The sequence below is a fragment of the Bombyx mori genome, chromosome 23 (genome assembly GCF_030269925.1).
Source record: "Bombyx mori chromosome 23, ASM3026992v2".
NCBI lineage: Eukaryota > Metazoa > Arthropoda > Insecta > Lepidoptera > Bombycidae > Bombyx > Bombyx mori.
Window position 1 is genome coordinate 19,628,928 of NC_085129.1, and position 21,746 is coordinate 19,650,673.

The 21,746-nt window shown below is 39.7% G+C and overlaps 1 protein-coding gene across 12 annotated transcripts in view; it reads right to left on the minus strand.

The window, feature by feature from the left end:
- Nucleotides 1–21,746, minus strand: part of LOC101743514 (protein diaphanous) — a 58,232-nt gene that overhangs the window by 35,214 nt on the left and 1,272 nt on the right. For 4 of the 12 annotated variants that reach the window (XM_021351075.3, XM_062675388.1, XM_062675389.1 and 1 more), the window contains exon 2: nt 21,324–21,387. In XM_021351075.3, coding sequence (XP_021206750.2) covers nt 21,324–21,386 — 63 coding nt within the window. In that variant the 5' untranslated portion in view covers nt 21,387. Of the gene's footprint in view, nt 1–13,034; nt 13,237–16,420; nt 16,824–21,323; nt 21,388–21,746 lie in introns of those variants that run through there. The other 8 variants (XM_062675394.1, XM_062675393.1, XM_021351066.3 and 5 more) reach the window with 6 other exon arrangements.

Genomic DNA, 21,746 nt, shown 5'->3' on the forward strand with positions numbered 1-21,746 from the left:
TATAAGTTCTAATATCTCAAGTATATTTACAATAAACGAAGAAAAAGTAAAGTCGTGTAATAAAAATCAAACTAGCCCGAATTATAATTTGCGTAATTACTGCTACGTGTCAAAACCTTGTCTATTTCTGCTGCGATGCATTACTGCTTTACGGTTGGAAGGGTGGAACAGTCATATACAATCCTCATGTCCCAAGATGGCTATAACTCCACCACTCTTACAAGCAGCATCGATCCAATTAAGTACAGAAGAGAGAGCGAGCTATATCTAATTGAACACAAGCACTAACACCGCTGTAATACAGACTTTACTGCATTACGTTAAGGCTTTAAGTCGAAAAAAAAAACGGAATTTCATGCTATCTTGTTCAACTACGCCGAGTCACTTGTACAAATGGCAGATCTGTAGCGAAATTCGCGTTTTAATGTCCATATCCGTGACCTTGTTCATTATTATATGGAATTAAAACACAACTATTCTAAATATATCAAGATTATTCGTCACGAAACGCGATCCAATCTCCCCTTTATTCAACTTCCCAAATTCTTCCTATTGCCTCGTTAATTACCATTACTACCACGCATTCATAGCCTACAGGAGTAAGTCCATCTTACCAATTACTGCCGTAAATCTTCTGAAACTTTCACCTCTAGTCTGAAGATGGACGGCGGTATTGGCATGTCTATTGGCTGCGATAAGCGCTTAAAACCCATAGACACAGCCCGCTGAGTTTCCTGCCGGATCTTCTTAGTGGGTCGCGATTCCGATCCGGTGGTAGATTCTGCGAAGTACTGCTCCTGCTAGGGCTCCTTAACAAACTCTCTCAGGTTGAGTCCGTGAGCTCACCTACCGTCCGCGTGAAGCTGAAATAGCGGCTTAGGCTACCAGCGTAGATTTTACGAGGTAGGTTAAAAAGAAGTGCCTAAAGATGTTTCCCGTCCACTCGTGTAGTGCCCATTTAGCACGCTGATTCTTTTAGTCATAAAATTACTTTTATGGGTTGTGACTCCTTTTGGAACTGACATTTTAATATCGATCAAAGTTAAACAAATACTTATAATATTTTTTTGATATTTAACATTTATTTGGAAAAGAGCAAACTCAGAGGTTTTTTTTGGCCATGCGTGTAAAGAACAAACAAACCTGTTTATCACGTGAATGTTTCCCCGATGCGGGAATCGAACCTACGGCCCTCGGCGCAATAGTCAGGGGCTTTTTTTTCGTATCTATTCTAGTAACCTCGAGGGGTTATTCTAGATTCGCCGAATTAGTAGGTGAGCTCACGGGGCTTAAACCTGACGACGTTGCTAACAAGAACCGTAGCAAGAGCCGTGCTTCGCAGAATCTACCACCGGATCGGAAACGCGACCCTCTGAGAAGATCCGGCGAGAAACTTAGTGAGCTGTGCCTGTGGGTTAATTTACTCGCCGAGCCCTTCGTCGCAAGCGACGGGTTCGACAAGAACGATGACCGGTGCTTGGGGTACCTAAAAGCACCGTTAGTGGATCGGGAAGTCAGGGGCGCTAGCTAGTGTGCCACCGAGTCAGTCATTTACAAAGACAAGTCTGCGATACCAACCCGACGGACCCGCCAGTCCAAACTCCCACAATCAAGTCCCAGCTTATTTTAAGACTGTGATACCGAAATAATTGTGCAAACGCATCTACTATTCTCGTTTGTAACATCATCATTATCTTTAAACTTTGACAACTTTCCAACACTTGCCGAATTGTGATCGTGTTAAAGACGTGTTGATATTTTTTTTTCTGTTTGTCAGACCTGAAGGTCTTTCTTCTTTCAGAGAAACTTCTCTGCACAAAGACTCATTAGGGATTTAAACATTAAGGATTACGGATTAACACTACTGTTTCAATCCCTATTTAACAACAATAATTAACAGACCGATATGGTTGATCGTGGAACGAATGCAGGGGAAGCGCTCCAGAAGCCGAATCCCACGATGATGTAACAGCATGATAAACACACGATGATAAACAAAAGTCTACAGCGACCTTTTGAACAAACACGGGACATAAGTAAATCTAGTCAGATCATACATGGTCACGATCGTCATTAGTGAGAAAGAAAAAGACATGATAACATACACCTATGGCAATATCTATTGCTAGCAGATTTATTCATTCCATTCATCGTTTTCACGTTTCATGTAGCGTTTAGTGGTTACCAGAGCCTATAGACACCACAACTTGAATGCTGTATCTGACCTTGAAACCGAAGTTGTCAATTTCAATCGCATAGTAACTATTATTCCAGTTTAATAACCCTAATGATAGACTCCTTCGCGGCAGAAATAGTGAGAGTAGCTGTGTCATATTAGCGGTTATGTATATTTACGATGTACAGTATGCTGGTATAAGAGTTAAAAATATACTGTTTTTGATTCTCTGGTGACTACCTCACTGGGACATTTGAATCGAGGGCGTGTAAAGATTTAGAGGACTTAATTGAAGAAAGAAGAAACTTAACTCTGCCAATGTTGATCCCAAGCCCGGATGAGAAAAGAGGAGCGTTGAATTCGACCTTTCCACCGTAAAATAGTCAATGCCGAATGTCTGGCGGCGGTTAATTAGCCGGACCCAAATAAGGCTTCAGCGGGCTCGAAGAACTAAATCTCTTCCAAAAGCACTTCGGTGAAAAGAGGCGGGACACCACCATGTCTATTTTCCTAAGAAAGCCTCATGAGGGCACGACCCTCAGCCTTGAGGATTATCGACGCAAGGAGGAGGAATTGAAGAACGAATTCCGTTTATGTGGAATTGTGACGGAAAGGAAATCTCAGTTTCATTTGAAAATCGCCCTTCAAATCGAAACACATGACGACTTGGCTATAGAAGTAGCACATTGAGAGCTACTTTTGAATATTCCCAAAGAGCTCTCTAGCCTATGTAGCGCCTTTGTGCAATCATTACACTAGCGCCCTCTAGTAAGCACGCGACCAAAATGTAACAGGTTCATTTAAAGGGCCTCCCTGACATCGCAGTGCCCACGCCCTATACTATGTGCAAAACCGCCTCTGAATATACTCAACAAGCCAAAACGGTAACTATCAAACTGCGTTTCGCCGAAAAAACCTTCCACCTGGCCGATTTTCTAAAGGAAAACCAGTTACACATTCGCTATCATTCTTCAAAGTCAAGTTGTGACATCATCTGTTTGTTTATCGCGAAACAAGGTTCGAGACGGGTGCCAAACAATAGTAGTCGTCATTCTCCGTACAAAACAAATGCGTGTTCAAGTATCGCTCGAGTATAATCGCGAACGCGTTCCGTTCTAAAAGGTGGGAGAGCTTTTAAATGTGGGGGTGACGGCGATCACGTTGTGATTATTACGACATCCGATAACACGTCCTTACGGATCCATCAGATTCAATAACCTTTGCAATAGACGCCTTCAGCTCTAACACTAGGAGCAGGCTATCACCCCGGATTAAAATAACCGACAGTAACAATCAGACCAATAACAAAACTCTTGTAGACCATCCTTTTTTGAACCTACCGTCTTTCGTTTGGACATACAAGAGTGGCATCGCTTTGTCCCAGACGCGTCATAATGACGTCAATCATTACGCGACCTACACATACTCACTGCATTACGAATCATGATCGCATCCGTCAATAAATCATACTTTAACGCCTTGAAGGGAATACCGGGACTGAGGTAGGGCCAGGGAAAAAACCCTTAAAAAGCTTCACAAAGATTTAAAACGGAAATACTGTGTCGACATTTTAATCACGAGTCCTATAATATTCCCCCCTCATTTGGGCCAGGATATACGGTCGAATCCACAAAAAAATAAATTTTTATTTGTTTATTTCTTAGATGGGTGGACGAGCTCACGGCCCACCTGGTGTGAATTGGTTACTGGAGCCCTTGCCTTAGATAAAAGTTCCCGTTCAAATCTCGGATGAAACCCAACTCAACCAAGATAGGTGAGAGCAAGACAGAGCGCAGATTCCATTGCTTCTGGCCAAGGAAATAGTGGCCAAGTCGACGTGACAAATAGCATGCCTCCTGGACCATCTAAAGACCACTTGCAAATCTCGTGCTAAGAGTACTTGTTAAAAAACAAAAATGATACAGTGTATTGCCCTGGACTTCATGGCGACCTCGCCATAGGGTACGTAATACCTTTATGGCGACCTCGCCATAGGGTACGTAAGAGCAGGAAAGATTGCGAGGTATCTTCCTATTATGTGAATCTACGATATTTTCAATTACGTCATTATATAAAAAAAATGCTATTCAGACTATGTGTTGTTTTCACCAAAAGATTGGTCGCATATCTTCTGATCAACAACCATAGACATCCTTACCCAGTATGACTTACTCGTATGTAAAATCTAGTGTCTTCTAGATAAAAATCAATGTTTGCATGTATTTGTTGGGCCTTTATTAATTCCTACAATACGACACCCAAAGCAATGGTTGGTTGCTTCCAATCCCACACGATTGCACGTTAATTCTATTCGTTTAACTGTGTGTTGGTATATCCGATCATCTCAGCGGCTCGTGATTTCGATCCAGCGGTAGATTCAGCAAAGCACTGCTATTGCCAGGGCCAGTATTAGAAAACTCTCTCTTGAGCCCGTTTTTTTGCTAACACGAACCCAGCAAGACCTGTGCTTCGCAGAATCTACCACCGAGTTGGAAGCGCGACCCACTGTGAAGATCCGGCGAGAAACTCAGTAGGCTTATGCCCGTGAGCTCACTTAGCCGTCCACGCAAATCTTGAATAGCCCCTTATGCTATCAACGAAAAATAATAGGTAGGAAATTAAAAAAGGTAAGGCTCGAATGATTTCAACAAGGTCACTACGCATTCTATTTCCAATTATCTTTATCTATATAATATATAAAAATGAATTGCTGTTCGTTAGTCTTGTTAAAACTCGAGAACGGCTGGACCAATTTGGCTAATTTTGGTCTTGAATTATTTGTGAAGTAAGTCCCGAGAAGGTTTAAAAGATAAAATATGAAAATCCTCGGAATTAAATAACAATTTTGTTTTTCCTTTAATTTGTCCCCCATCGGACGGATTCCTTTTGTTTGTTTTAAGTTTATTTATTATACAAAAGTTTAGGTCTTTTATTTATCGATTGAGGCACTACGAAGTCTGCCGGGTCAGCTAGTACTAATATATAAATCTACAGTGCTTTTTACGGATGTTCCCTTATAACTACTGAACCGTGCATCCAATTGACTTGAAACTTGGTATCCATGTAGAAAATGCGTGTACTTAATGGATAGGCTAATATTTAAATGAGTGTTGGACTCCCTACACCAGTTGCGGGTACGTTAATGTTGAGAATCTTTTTGGGAGTGAGAAATAATAATGTTAATTTTAAATGTCCAGCGAAGCGGACGGGTGGGTACAGCTAGTACATTATATAAATAAAGTTTACGCGAAATTTCTATTACGCATACGACATTATCTTGTTTAACGTTCGTTAAAGGTAATTAGTGCAACAAATAGGTGACATAACCCTGTATTGTATCAAGGCCGCGAAGGAAACAAAGTCCAGGAGAGGCACACACTTTTCAGGCGCTCCTCTTTTTTTTTATTACTTAGATTTGTGGACTAGCTCACAGCCCACCTGGTGTTAAGTTGTTACTGGAGCCCTTAGACATCTACAACCTAAATGCGCCACCCACCTTCAGATATAAGTTCTAAGGTCTCAGTATAATTACAACAGCTGCCTCACACTTCGAAACGAAAGGCATTACTGCATCACGGCAGAAATAAAATAAATAATATTGTTTAATTTGTAGTTTTTGGTTCTCGTGTAGTCCCGTTTTAATTAAGATCTGACAGGTGGGTTTTTTGAATCATCCTTGATAATGCACATTTAATTGACTTTGACATCTCAAATTTCAATTTGTCGAAGTACGTTTTCTTTCTTTAGATATATATTTACTTATTCAGTTACTGTCTATTCTACACACTCAATCACTGACGCACACACGCGTAGTTTAAATTTATGTTTTGTATCCGGGGTGCTCGGCTACCCAAACTTACATATAGATACTTAATTGATCTTTCTTACTCAATCACGCAAGAACTAGGTACTTAACCTACAGATTTTCTTGAAACTTCACAGTATATATCTAGTACGATCAATGAACGACAGGTGGCGCGGCAGTAACTTAAAAAAAAAACATTTTTTTTTCATACAATCAGCGACGGGCACGGCCAAGCGTGACGTCACCCTGCAACTAGTCATATTTATGTACATTGCACGTTTAGAGAAGATGACCTAATCAAAATTATCAATCACGTGTAAAAATAGATTTTATTGAGTCACATCTTAAAGTTTATTTTCGTTCGTGTATCGTGCGATCAATGTTACGCGGTAATGTTTCGAGGGTGTATAGAAAATGTTGCTGGTGTGTCGAAAACTATATATATATAAGCAAAAACTTTGTACCCCTTTTTACGAAAATTGCGGGGCCGGAGGAGTATGAAATTTTCCACCCTTTTAAAGAATATAGTAAAGTTTTTTTTAAATTACGTAAAAAAAAAACATTAAAACAATAAAAAAACATTACATTACACACACTACCATGTATTTAACATACACACATATATACACTTTGTTTATTGTCAAACTTTTGTTATTGCTTATAGTCTGTGGTCAAATTTAGAATAGGTTAATATTGTTTATCTATATTTTTCTTGGCGAAATATGTGATTAAAGAAATATAATAAATAGTCTTTGACAATAGAACCACAATAATGTTCAAACTTATAATTTCAATTAATTATAGTCGAATTTCGACTACTGCGCGATCACTAGTGACAATAAAACTATGAGCTTTAACACGTCTATTGTCGTGTAGGTCACCGGTGCCCTACGCGGCACACTGAAGTAATTATCTCGATTCCTGGTACTAAGCGCCTAGATTACCCAGCCATTTTATTTGTCATTGTATCTTCAGATTGGTCTATGACAGAGTCTACTGGATATTCCGGCGCCTTAATAAGAAGATCGAAGAGAGAAATCGACATAATGACTTCAGTGCGCCGTGTAGGGCACCGGTGACCTACAGGACAGTCAACGTGTTTATCTATATAATGTTCGTCAAACGATCGAATTTCAACCATAATCCCTAACGCGTTAAGACCTAGTTTCATTATTACCTATTCCCTTTTCTATTTTGCTATTAACCACCTCGATATGAAACCTGGCTTATATAAACTGCCCCATCCTTCAAACAGGAAAAATTGAATGCTCCATAGGAGTAGGAGAAATAGGGCGAATGGCGGTCGAACCTTCGCGTGCTGGTTCATACCTAAGATACCACGTGCGCTTCTATTTATAAAGAATGTCACATTATGCCACATAACATACCTAATGCATTTTGGTTCAGTATATCTCATTCGAAAACCGGTTTCCTTTGCATACAACCCAGTGATCTCATTCTGTATAGTGCATATATTAAACAGTAACAAAACTTGAAGTCTTCAATGACCAACTGTAAAGCACTAATTTACTAATGTTTTTATTAAGTCGTAAAAGGTGAATAATATGTTATGTATTAGTACTGTTACGCCGGTAAGAGTAACGCCGTCTATCGCCGAATAGCAGAAACGAATATCAAAGGAACTAGTAACATCCAGAACGCTCGAGAAGAACAACGCCATCTATTGTCAAATGACGGAAACGCATTTCGAAAATACTCGACTTGTGAGGAATGTTCTCGATAACTCTAGGGATGTCTTATCGACTATAAAGCATTGCAGCGATGTCAGGAAGGCAGTTAGTAATCGGAACTACTCGAAGCGAAACAGCAAACGGATCACCTGAAGCGAAGCGTAAGAAGTGAATTGAGAATTTTAAAGTGTATTTTTATTTATCCCGAACTCCAGCGCGTAACAGTATAAAAGCTAACAAAATATATTTTAACGTAAGCATCGGTGAGCATAGCAATCGAGAAATAACGCGCAAAATGCGTATTACGAATACACACCGGTAACAGTAACTTTACAATGCAGTAGCTGATATATCGACTTTATCTATGAACTCGACCGATAAACATGATATAAACTACGCTATTATTTAAAAAATCTTATATGCTACAACGACAACAAAACAAGCTGCCAGTTTGATGGAGTGTGGTCATTCGTGGACCTTTTTTTTTATTGCTTAGATCAGTGGACGAGCTCACAGCCCACCTAGTGTTAAGTGGTTACTGGAGCCCATAGACATCTACAATGTAAATGCGCCACCCACCTTGAGATATAAGTTTTAAGGTCTCAGTATAGTTACAACGGCTGCCCCGCCTTTCAAACCGAAACGCATTACTGCTTCACGGCAGAAATTGGCGTGGTGGTGGTACCTACCCGTGCGGACTCACGAGAGGTCCTACCACCAGTAAAAACTGAACCAGCTGCGATACAACTGTACTGTGGTCACGTTCCGTTAGCCGACTAAGCTTGCTTGACCTCGGATTCGGTCATGAGTTGAAAAGGCTGCTTCTCGCGAACGACAGATGGTCGACTGGTTTGAAAATCTCTTCTATTCCAAGGTATAGGCTTTTTTCCTTACTTATTCGATGGTAGCCTTAAGCTGCTTTCAGACTACGCTATAATATAATAGCATACATCGCTGTCAAACCAAAATCTGCTATGTGCAAAAACTCTATTTTGAATTTGTAGACAGCGGCTTGGCTCTGCCCCCGGGCATTGCTGAAGTCCATGGGCGACGGTAACCACTCACCATCAGGTGGGCCGTATGCTCGTCTGCCTACAAGGGCAATAAAATAAATAAATAAATAAATTAACGAGTAAAAATATTTTCGTATTTTTTTTTATATGAAGACGAATTTTTAAGAACTATCAAATGAACGCTATAGATAAATATTAAAGCTATAGATACATAACGGTTTTTTTTTATACGGTAGATAGGGCTGTGAACTATACGAAAAGGTCAAAGAGTAAAAATCTCAAAAAGTGCACATAGAAGATTTTGGTTCGACAACGACGATATAGCATATAGCTCATAGCACAACAATAACGCGCACAATACATTGTTATGGACACGTTTACACTGTACTGTACTATATATTACTAGCTGGCCCGGCAAAGGTTGTTTTGCCATATTTATAGGAAAGATAAATAACCTAGATACCGACTGCAGCGCCATCTGCCGGGCTGATTTGTAAATCTAAACCATTCTCGAATCCAAATATATATAAAGATTGGCTAAGTTTAAGCTGCTATACTATATGGCACTATAGTATAGCGTAGTCTGAAAACAGCTTTAGAGGACTATGCGAGCGTGACCGAACAAGTAGATGAGCTCACGGGTTCAAGCTGAGAGAATTTGCTAACACTAGCTCTATCACGAGCAGCGCTTCGCAGAATCTACCACCGGATCGGAATCGCGACCCACTGAGAAGATCCGGCGAGAAACTTAGTGCCCATTGTAAGGGCTTCACCAGCGATAAAAAATGTTGATAATACCTACCTTATTTAATGTGGTGATTAAACATTAATTATTAATTTAAGACAGTTAACACATATTAGCCGGTCACCGTACTCGCCGAACCCTTCGCTTGCGACGAAGGGCTCGACGAGTAAATTAACCACAGACACAGCCCACTGAGTTTCTCGCCGGATCTTCACAGTGGGTCGCGTTTCCGATCCGGTGGTAGATTCTGCGAAGCACTGCCCTTGTGCTAGGGCCAGTGTTAGCAACACTCCGGTTTGAGTCCCGTGAGCTCACCTACACGTCAAGGAGAAGCTGAAAGCTCTCAAGGCTATCAGCATAGGTAGGTAAAAAAAACATAGTCGTTGGCACTTTTTTCGTATAAGAAAATCGATCTAACAATCTTTGAAGCCTTTATTACCAATGATCCTTTCGCTTGAATTCGGCATGCGCCAGCCCACAATATTAATATTTCTCAAACAAGCACACAATACGTGATGACGTAATCGATTGTCAAACATATGGGCTTGATGGCGAAGCGGAGTTGAGGTGACGGCACGCTAACAAGATTTAGCGTTTTTGAAGGCCCACGTAAAAATGCCGCGGATACCCATTGCCGTACTAAGAGTAGCTCGCTCCTGGCAGAGCCTTTGCTCGCCCACTATTTCTGGTGGAACTGGAAAGGCCTCCTTGCTACCAGTGATCCTTCATTCATAAAATAAATAAAATAGTAGGTCGCGCGTCTTGTGCGAGAGATTCGGGACTAAAAATGAATTATGATTTGAATAGTACATTGTTGAGGCTTTTAAAATAATCTATTTATAAACAGGCACATAGTTGTTTCCTTTTTGTTTATTAGTTAATTGGTGTTTTTTTCTTTTTTTAAATATGTATTCGGTTTTTTTTTCGGAATGAAACACTAAAGAATAATTATTTATCACATAGAATTAATGTAAATATGTGTATATATGTGTGTGTGTGTGTGTGTGTGTGTGTGTGTGTGTGTGTGTGTGCGTGTGTGTGTGTGCGTGTGTGCGTGTGTGCGCGTGCGTACGTGCGTGCGTGTGAGTGTGTGTTTTCGACTACATAAGACGAACCATAGTACTAGGAAAGTACATGTAGTATGGTGAGAGATTTAATTGAATAGACAGTTTAGTGAATGTGGAATGTGTGAATACGGAAAGCGAGTTCACGACTGCTCAATAACGTCAACCTTTCACCTAAGTAGCATATTGCTAATAACTAAAACGCCAATAAATAAAATTTGCACAATTTTTAACTTGATTTATGTTTCTCATTACAGCGATCGCCACCGCTACCGCTTATCTAACGTGCGGTTAGCTTTACACGATCAGTATTCTAAACACAGTCAGACAAGGTGACTGTTTCTAGGACGCTTATCACATTTTTACTGTGAGTACACATCCATTTTGACACTTCGACTACCGGCAGATAGTCGTTGAGACCATCACAGAGTCAGAGTTGGTTTAACCTCGCGTGCGTTCCATTATAGCTCTTGATAGTAGAAGAACCCAAAGGGGGATCAGAGGCCACTGAGTTTCTCGCCGGATCTTCTCAGTCGGTCGCGTTTCCGATCCGGTGGTAGATTCTGCGAAGCACCGCTCTTGCTGGGGATCGTGTTAGCAACATCGCCAGGTTTGAGCCCCGTGAGCTCACCTACTAGTTAAGGTTACGCTGATATGGTCTCTCTAGACCATCAGCTTAGGTAGGATTAAAAAAGGGGATCAGTCTTCCGTTAAGGAGATATCGTCGATATCTTGACGGCGCAGAAGCATGGACTTTAGCTGGGAGACGGAGAGACATCGTGAAGAGCATCGAATCTGCCCTCTCCTATGCTATATGATGGACCAGGACCACTCTGATAAGAGTGTAATTACTTTGAAGAAAACTTTTGGCGGCATTTACATTGTAGATATCTATGGGCTCCGGTAACTACTTAACACCAGGTGGACTGTGAACTCGTCCACAAACCTAAGCTATAAAATAAAAATAAATAAAAAACTTAACAAACGAACGTCACGATAAAGGTTTAATTTCGGGTAAAAACCAAAATCCATGCTAAGTACATCGCGGAAATATGGTGTATAGGGGTAGGTAAGACCACTTGGCTTATATCAGCAATTGCATTAGTAATTTCCTAATTTTTTTTTTTATTCCTTGGATGTGTAGACGACCTCACAGCCCACCTGGTGTTAAGTGGTTACTGGAGCCCATAGACATCTACAACGTAAATGCGCCACACGCCTTCAGATATAATTCTAAGGTCTCAGTATAGTCACAACGGCTGCCCCACCCTTCAAACCGAAACGCATTACTGCTTCACGGCAGAAATCAAGGCACAAGAAGTCCTACCATCAGTAATTACGCAAATTATAATTTTGCGGGTTTGATTTTTATTGCACGATGTTATTTCTTCACCGTGGAAGTCAATCGTGAACATTTGTTGAGTCGTGAACATTTGTTGAGTACGTATTTCATTAACGTAATTGCGATTCAATTAATTAGATAGCATTAGAACCAATTGCATTAAAACACCGCACGCGATTCCACCATCTTTGTAAGTCGTACTGTCGCGATGTTTATAAAGCCTGGTGAATTTAGCTATTCATTGAATAAATTTATAAATATTCTCAAACTTTCCATTTACATAATATCATATTGGAAATTAATCAAACTGCCAACATAAATTATGGATTCGAATGCGTTTAAGTGTTAACCGTAGGGCCCGATTTCTTTACAATAAAAGCGTCGAGAACTTTCTACTCATGCAAAACATTAACTTTTTAACTAACTAGCCTCTATTATTATAGACCAGCGGTTCTCAACCAGCGCGAGTCACAATATTTACGAATACGATTTTTTTTTTCTAAGGTTTAGATATGCATCACTGAATTAAAAAAATTTTTTATTGCGTAAATAGGTGGACTAGCTCACAGTCCACCTGGTGTTAAGTGGTTACGGGAGCCCATAGACATCTACAACGTAAATGCCGCCACCCACCTTGAGATTTGAGTTTTTAAGGTCTCACACTGGTAAGGTAACACTGAGAGCGAGAAACTCTGTGGGCTGTGTCTGTGGGTCAGTTAGAATTCGACGAGAACGGTGACCGGTGCTTGAGAGGTCAAAAAGCACCGAAAGTTAATCCGGGGCATCCGATAAGACATGTTTCGAGCGACGGCGGCTTAGGGTTGCCCTGTCGCGATCGGGTAAGTAAAGTTTTTTACTGGTGGTAGGACCTCTTGTGAGTCCGCGCGGGTAGGTACCACCGCCCTGCCTATTTCTGTCGTGAAGCAGTAATGCGTTTCGGTTTGAAGGGTGGGGCAGCCGTTGTAACTATACTGAGACCTTAGAAATTATATCTCAAGGTGGGTGGCGCATTTACGTTGTAGATGTCTATGCGCTCCAGGAACTTAACACCAGGTGGGCTGAGAGCTCGTTCACCCATCTAAGCAATAAAAAAAAAGTGGTAGAATGTCCTTTTTGTATTCAATGTTTTGAATCTTTCTCTCTCTTCACGACACGCGAAAATTATTAAAAATATATATTTACTGCTTCGTCTACTCACCCCTCTTTTCCTCCATGTATCTCTCCGCGTCAGCCTTGGTAGACTGTTGTATCGCTTATCACTCATTTCCAAGCTGTATCCTTTAAGAGTCCACTGACATCACGGGATAGACTTGGGAAATATGTTTGTTACATCAAATAACTTAATGTAGTGTAAACTCACACTGATATCACGGAGAAGTTTTTTTTATCGAACCTACCCTCTGTATGTAACGCGCAGTTTATTAATCAAAGCGATACTGTGTTATTGTGGCACTGAATCGAAATCCGAGAAAAACTGTATATCGAGGGATTAAAGGCTATTTGGTTTAAGCGACATTTTTTTTTCCTTTCTAAGCTGATAGCCTTGAGAGGCTATATCAGCGGAACCTTAACTAGTAGGTGAGCTCACGGGGCTCAAACCTGACGACGTTGCTAACACGAACCCTAGCAAGAGCCGTGCTTCGCAGAATCTACCACCGAATCGGAAACACGACCCACTCAGAAGATCCGGCGAGAAACGTCGAGCCCTTCGTCGCAAGCGACGGGTTCGATGAGGATGGTGACCGGTGCTTGAGGTACCTAAAAGCACCTTAGTGGATCGGGAGGATCCGAGATGATGTGTTTTGGGCGACGTCGACTGCTTTCCATTCTTTCCGCAGGATCGGGAATGTAGTTACCGGCGGCCACGATGAGAGGGTTCTCGTGTCGTGCCGCTTTATCGAAGTGGAAATGGCATTTTTGCAACATTACATGAGAGCCATTTAAAGTTTAAAATTTGGAAAAAATATCATAACAAAAAAACTTCTTCAGCTATTTGAATGGGGTAAACTTAATTGAAGTTCAAATAAAAACATCGATCTGTTGATGCTGATACCAACTAAAACGAGCCGTTAATTACAAAGATAAATGTCGCGTGTTAAACGAAATGTCGCTTAAACCAAAAAACTATTCACCTCTTTTTTCAAGGGTTTTTATGACCTGATAACTAAGACCTTTAAGTCATGTCTTCTTTTAATTTATATTCTTATTTTTATGAAAAATGATAAAATGAAATGAGGATGATTAATTTGAGACATTAATCAACTGGGATGAAATTAAATGAAATGAGACGATATGGGATGAAATATAATCTCAGTAAAATGGTGGTCATTTACTGAGATTTTTTTAGTTGACTTTTTGGAGGATCCCGAGAAGTTACGTCCAGCGGCTTTGTTTCATTTTCCCACATTTTTGCACTTTCACAGATATTAAACAGTTAATAAACCACCGTTATTACACATTTTAAACCTGAAGAAACACTAAATAGACAAAATAAAACAAATCACACAACTTCACTCCTCGCGTTCCCGCCAAAAAGTCCTATTCACCTCTCGATATAAATTAACGACCTACCCACATTTATTTAACGGGAGAATAAAACCACATCGTATTGAAGACTCAACGAAAGAGCAGGGATTCAAGGCGGTACTTGAAAACGAGTATAAAACAGAGGCGCTTAATGACGACAATCCAGAATTATTTAGAAGTATCTAGAGTATTCAGTGTATTTATTCCATGGTATTCCATGGTATCAGTATTTATAAATATTTTATGAACAGATATGAGTGGCAGGGTTATTTTGATTATATCCTGAAAAGCACCCCACGCTTTTTTACAATAAAATCATTTTTTCTTACACTATTTTTAATTCAAATTTACTAAAATTTATTTTATATTTTTTAGTTAGATTTTCTATAAAAGCGTATTTTGTTGGTTTTTGTAAACTATTATTTATTTTTCATTTTTTAGTTGAAATTAAATTTTTCAATATATATTTTTTAATATTAAATTGTCATCGGTCCTTAATAAGTATACCAAATTCAGAGTTAATCCGACGTTTTGAAGGGGCTCAAAATCATGTTCAAAGATTCCGTTACAAACATACATACGTCTGAAGCTAATAAAAGCGTATTAATATAAAAACGCTCGTCGCGTCGCTCGCGCTCACGCCGCCGCCTTACTTCATCCGTTTTCACTAATATATCATGAAATGACGGATCGGCGTTATCGGAATTCCAATTGATTGTGCAACGCGTTCGTTCTTATTTTTTATTTACGCACAAAGAAACTGAACCGCTCGTAAGTCGTTAACATAAATGAAAACTATAAACTTTCGACCGAGCAATGGAAAGCGTATTGAAGACAAGGGGACGTTTACATTGCGTGCAAAAAAAAACCGTCTAACACAAAATTATTATTTTTATGATTGAAAGATTACTGGTGGCCTGGAGGCCTTTCCAGTTTCACCAGGACAGGTGGGCGAGCAAAGGCTCAGCCAGGAGGGGTGGGATTTGCTAACAACTGCCCGAGCGCCTCCGAAGGAGACCGAACAACTCAAGAACAATTTCTTCGCCAGTGAATCTACTACCGGATCCGAATCGCGACCCGCTGAGAAGATCCGGCGAGAAACTCAGCGAACTGATACATGGGTTAGGTTGCACGTCGACCTCTTTGTCGAGTTCGACGAGTACGGTTACCGGGGTCCCTAGGCCTGCTCTTAATGTTAGAGCTGAAGACGTCTAATGAAAAGGTTATTGGATCTGATGGATCCATAAGGACTTGTCTAGGGCGTCGACGGTGACTGGCTCCTGCATGATCAGGATTCGGGGAACACAAAATGATCGATTGTCGGATCGGCGATCGCCAACAATGGCAATCGGATTCGTTTCGAAATTAAGGCCACGTTTCGCGTTTTCCGTTATTGTTTACCGTCGCCCATGGTCATCAACAATGCCACGGGCAGAGCGTTCAATTTTCAAGCTCACGTAAACGCTACGTACTATTTTGTGGCCTGCAGTGATTCAAACGTGCGACCTTGGGTTTATCGCGTGCCACATTCGTGTGTACACACCCATAAATATGACCGCAATATGACGTTAATTAGGCGTATGGTCCCGACGTTACCGACCAAGCCATCGGCTTCGACCCCGGTCACGTATGTAAACATAGGAAACATCGTTATGACAATAATCGGTCCACATGTCTCCATTTCCCTTGACCGGGTATCAGTTGAAATCGGACGCTTAAGCGGAAAACTAATGGGGTTGTTTAACGGTGGACCCGATCCCTTAACTAAAACACGTGGTATTTTAGAAGAGGAGCTCAAAATCAATCAAGACCTGAATGCCTTGACTTGATTTCAAGATGAAATTCCCTTCGATTAGATAAAGCTGCTCTGGTCTCAATCGTATCCAGTTATGCCATGTTTATTATTAATTTGGGGGAAGGGGAAGGCCTCCCCTTTCCCCTTTACACAATGTATGTACCCATGGATAGCTAGAAGAAGTCACGTGATTTAAAAACGTTTAATTAATGTGCACGGTAAAGGCGTTTGAAGTACCGCCTTGGCCGTAGTATCTAACTCACTAATTTCCCAAGCCTTTCCGACTTAAACGCAACACATCAGATCCTTTCTCGATTGTACACAACAAATCCGCACCGAATACGCCAAAACGGTACACGTAAATACACAGTTAAGGCACCACACTCACTAAGAAACACTATTTAGCACCGATTTTAATGACCCCTCGCTAGTTTTGTACATAAACTACACGATTCCTTCGAAGCGATGCACATAAACGGACGTGTGCGATCATCGACTGAGCAGAGAATGGTACAGATAAGCCTACGTTATCACTATTGTGTATACAATCCGTCACGTATGCAGGTAGGGTTGGCAAAAAAATATTTTATTTTAAGGATTTTTTTTAAGATCCGTCCTATTCCATATATGAATAGAGCTTCCCGGCTCGCGAATCAACATTAAGTCATTTGCATCGCAGCAGAAATTGGTTGGATGTAGGCACCCATATTTCACAGCCAAGAAAAAGAACTCGGTACCATGGGCAAAGGGTACAGGGCCCAAAAACACACGAACAAGTTCTCTAGATTCAAGACTTTCGTTGATTCTATATCGGTTTTAAGCGACTTTTCGTTTATGTTTCGCATATATTTGTCATTAAAGTTGCGTGTTTTTTTATATTAGCATCAACAGTTCTATGTTTTTAATTGAACTTCAATTAAATTTACTACATTCAAATAGCTGAAGAAGATTTTTCGTTATGATTTTTCTCGAAATTTTAAACTTCAATCGGATCTCCTATAAAGTTGCAAAAATATCGCTTAAACCAAAGAACATTTTACCCCTCGTTGAGTTCTGCGGTAAAATCCGAATTCAATTTAGAATCATAATACAATGAAGCGCTTAGAAAGTATCTCGACCAAAGCGACCGTTTCAAGATAGAAGTAACTTTAATTATTTATTCCCTGTAAAAATACACAACTAGCTAATGTTCTTAAGTTCTGTCTCAACTTCAAGCCGATTCAAACCGATTGAGATAAGAATTAAGTTTTCATTTCCAGTTACCGCTATAGGTACTTAAGTATTTTCAGGATAAAAGTAGAATAAAGTACGAGAAATTGCCAATGAAGACCCTGTAACAATCAGTTCAGTGATATCGGAAATGAAAGCAAGCAAACAAACAAAGAACCAGACAGACAAAATTGAACGACCTTGCTGAAGTGATAACTTCTTCTGGGAAGGTTACTGGTGGTAGGACCCCTTGTGAGTCCGCACGGGTAGGTACCACCACCCCGCCTATTTCTGCCGTGAAGCTGCGATGCGTTGCGAAGGGTGGGGCAGCCGTTATAGCTATACTGAGACTTTAGAACTTACTTATAATCACAATGTCACGTGAGCAAAATCACGATACTCTATTAGTGCCAACTCAAAAACAAACAAGAGATTAACAAAGAAATCGTTTGATGACCCTTTTATCGAATGCCTGAAAAGTGTTTCATATACATTTATAATTTCATATCCAGCGAATCGTTGTCTCCGAAGATAGTTTCGAGCGATAAGACAACAAACACGCTCTATTTTTTTTTGTTGTTGTTGTTCTAATTGTTTTTGTAATGTTGGTATTGTTTTTGTACGTGTGAAATATGGTGCTGCGTTAAATAGTGGCGACACTTTATTAATGTGAGAAACGATTTTGTAAACTGCTCGTTAAAATATGTAGTGTAATGCTTTTCTTTTTCAGTCGTTGCCTTCCGAGATAGACGAGATTTTTTTTGTTCTAATTGTTTTTGTAATTATGGTGTTGTTTTTGTACGTGTGAAGTATGGTGGTACTGTGTTAAATCATGGCGACACTGTATTACTGTAGATTAAAATCCACTCAGACAAACAGAAACTCAGTGGGCTGTATCTATGGATTAGTTCGCTCGTCGAGCTCTTCGTCTCAGTTGAGTTTGACGGCTTTTAGGTACCGGGTGCTTTTATGTACCACAAGCACCGGTCAACGTCCTCGTCGAACCCGTCGCTTGCGACGAAGGGCTCCACGAGCGAATTAACCCAGACACAGCCCACTGAGTTTCTCGTCGGATCTTCTCAGTGGGTCGCGTTTTCGATCCGGTGCTAGATTCTGCGAAGCACTGCTGTTGCTAGGGTCAGTGTTAGCATCAAATCAAATCAAATGAAAAAAAAAATATTCAACATAAATGAAAGTACATACTTGTTGAACGTCAAAAGAACTACCGCCAATTCACAAGAACTAGCCTCCGTCCTGAGAAGAATTGGCAAGAAACTCAGCGGGCATTTTTTTTTTTTAATATTAGATTATTTTTTTAATATTAGATTTTTCCATCACTCCGGTTTGAGCCCCGTGAGCTCACCTACTAGTTAAGGTTACGCTGAAATAGCCTCCAAAGGCTTAGGTAGGAAAAACAATCCACGACGGTGACCGGTGTCTGATAACATACTAGAATCGTTTTCAATTTTGCGGCCAAAAATGTAACGATTTCATAAATTTAAATTTTCTCTAATTTTCAATATATTTTTTTGTATTTAAGCATGTTCAGAATAAAAAATGCTTCATCACAATCAAGTCAATCATTCATTCATTGATAATATTATATAATATTCATTTATATTTTTCATTTTACGCATTTGATAACGCCAACACGGATGACAATTTAAATACGAACTTTTTTTAAAAGCTTAGAAATCGTATTACTTTTGTTTTTAATACTGTTCTAATATCCAGTTGGTATTCCTGTATCATTGTATTATATACTGATTAAATAAAATAGCCGAATTTTAACACGCATTACTGGAAAATAAGCAAACAAGTTAAAATTTGAATTTCGACCCAGTGATACGAATGAGATTTGGGGTAGTTTTTGATGTATAACCCTTAATTTAATAGTGTTTACGAATAAATAGTTATAGGACCACGTGCCTGTTGTCATGACAACAAATTTACTGCACTTATAATATTAAGGTAATATTAAGGTTATGCGAATTAAATCAAATAACTCGCTTTTGGCCCTAAATTTAAAAACGACTCACTTCCTCAACATAGAAGGAAAACAATATTCATTTGCTTATTGGTAATATTAAACATATTGTTTTGTTCCCGTAATTTTTTTGTCTCTTGTCAATTACAATATATCGAGGTAATCACCAATGTCTACGAGGGCGTTGACCTTACACGTCGTCCTATTTTTTTGTGTGTTTACATTACGTGCAATTTTGGAACCATTTTTTTTTATTGCCTTTGTAGGCAGACGAGCATACAGCCCACCTGATGGTGAGTGGTTACCGTCGCCCATGGACTTCAGCAATGCTAAGGGCAGAGCCAAGCCGCTGCCTGCCGCTTAATACTCTCCACAAGCCTCGTTTGAAGAAGGACATGTCATAGCGCTCGGGAAAGCATTGCGGGCACCTGTGTTACTTGAAAGATTCCTTCGATAGCGATATGATATTTACTAACCTTCCTTTTTCAATACGAACTGCCTTTATCTTACGAACCATACAATAAATCCTTAACCTAGAAGTCATGAAGTAATATAACTTTGTTTGGCTACATCGCAGCTACAAATTATTAACGTAAATACGAAAATATTTAAGCAAACAGTCACGCGTTTTTCGGATGAAACCGTTCTGTGTGGTTAAAACTTCTGACAGACACGCGAATAGTGAACAGTTTATTTTTTTACCAAAAACAATGTTTGTCTCTGTCTTCCTTAAGACTATTTATCTACACTAATCTATACTAATATTATAAAGAGGAAAGATTTGTTTGTTTGGGTTGAATAGGCTCCGAAACTACTGAACCGATTTGAAAATTTCTTTCACTGTTTGGAAGCTACACTATTCCCGAGTGACATAGGCTATAATCTTTTTTGAAAAAAATTTGGGATCCTTACTAAAACTTCAACAATGTAATGTAAGATGTAAATAACTGCGAAAACTATTGATGATAGAATAAAATAATGTACTACGACTTTGTAGAACACATTATTTTTTACAAAAAGTGTCGCGAGAGCATATGTCTAACTATTATAGTTATCCTGCAATAAATGTTCTTTTGTTTTAAAAAATAAAACAACGTCAAATTTTGATGAAATTTTTGTTAAAGACTCGAGCGGAGCCGGGGCGGTCCGCTTGTACTCTATAAACAGGTATAAGTCTATCTTGTACTAACTAGTGACGATGTGTTATTTACGCAACTTGTAATTGTGACTATTGTTTAACAAGAATTCTCAAATGTTTTGGTGCACAAGTCGATCGATACCCTTGGATCATTCCCGATCCTGCGGAAAGAATGGAAAGCAGTCGACGTCGCCCCAAACACGTCATTTCAGATCCTCCCGATCCACTAGCGGTGCTTTTAGGTACCCCAAGCACCGGTCACCGTTCTCGTCGAACCCGTCGCTTGCGACGAAGGGCTCGACGAGTAAATTAACCCTCAGACACAGCCCACTGAGTTTCTCGCCGGATCTTCTCAGTGGGTCGCGTTTCCGATCCGGTGGTAGATTCTGCGAAACACGGCTCTTGCTAGGGCCAGTGTTAGCATCACTCCGGTTTGAGCCCCGTGAGCTCACCTACTAGTTAGGTTACGCTGAAATAGCCTCTCAAGGCTATCAGCTTAGGGAGGAATATAAAAAAAAAACCCTTGTTTTTTTTTAGCTTTAACTTTAAAGTTTGTGCTAATCATAATGGCAGTTCTAGTTTTAATCAAAATAATTCGTAATGCTTACATAGCTACACATTGTTATAGCAGTAATAGATTTAGCCAGAAAAGCTGCTCAGAATGTGTTGTCTAGTAGACAAGATAGGAATAGGTGGTGATAAATAGTGAGAAGTCTATAGTAGTGCCTCACAATCCTAAACCAGGAGGAAACGACTGAATAGATAAATCGAATAGTAGTTATTACATTTGGGCGAAACAAAAAAAATCAATAAAAATTAAGTGAGCACTCACAAAGCCACTCTTTGCCTTCTCATGTCGGGACATTTTTCTTTTCTTTACATTCAGATGAACCATTCTGTGGACAAAGACGGTTTTATTAATGAATCATTGCACTAACCAAAATCATACAAATATATCTGAAGCGACTTTTCCTGTTCTTTGTATAGGACATTCTAAGTTTATAAATATAAAATACTACATTTAAAAATCACAATTACAGCCTTTATATTATATTTCCCTAATGTTTTTTCCTAACTGATAACAAATGTGAATAGTTTAAATGTGGGATAATAGCTAGATGCCTTTATGTAAAAAAAACTGAGACCTAAGAACTCATGTCTCGAGTTGGGTGCCGGCATTTACATTGTAGATGTCTATGGACTCAGGTAACCACTTCCAGTTTGGCCAATCATCATAATTCTCCTGCCCTTCTCC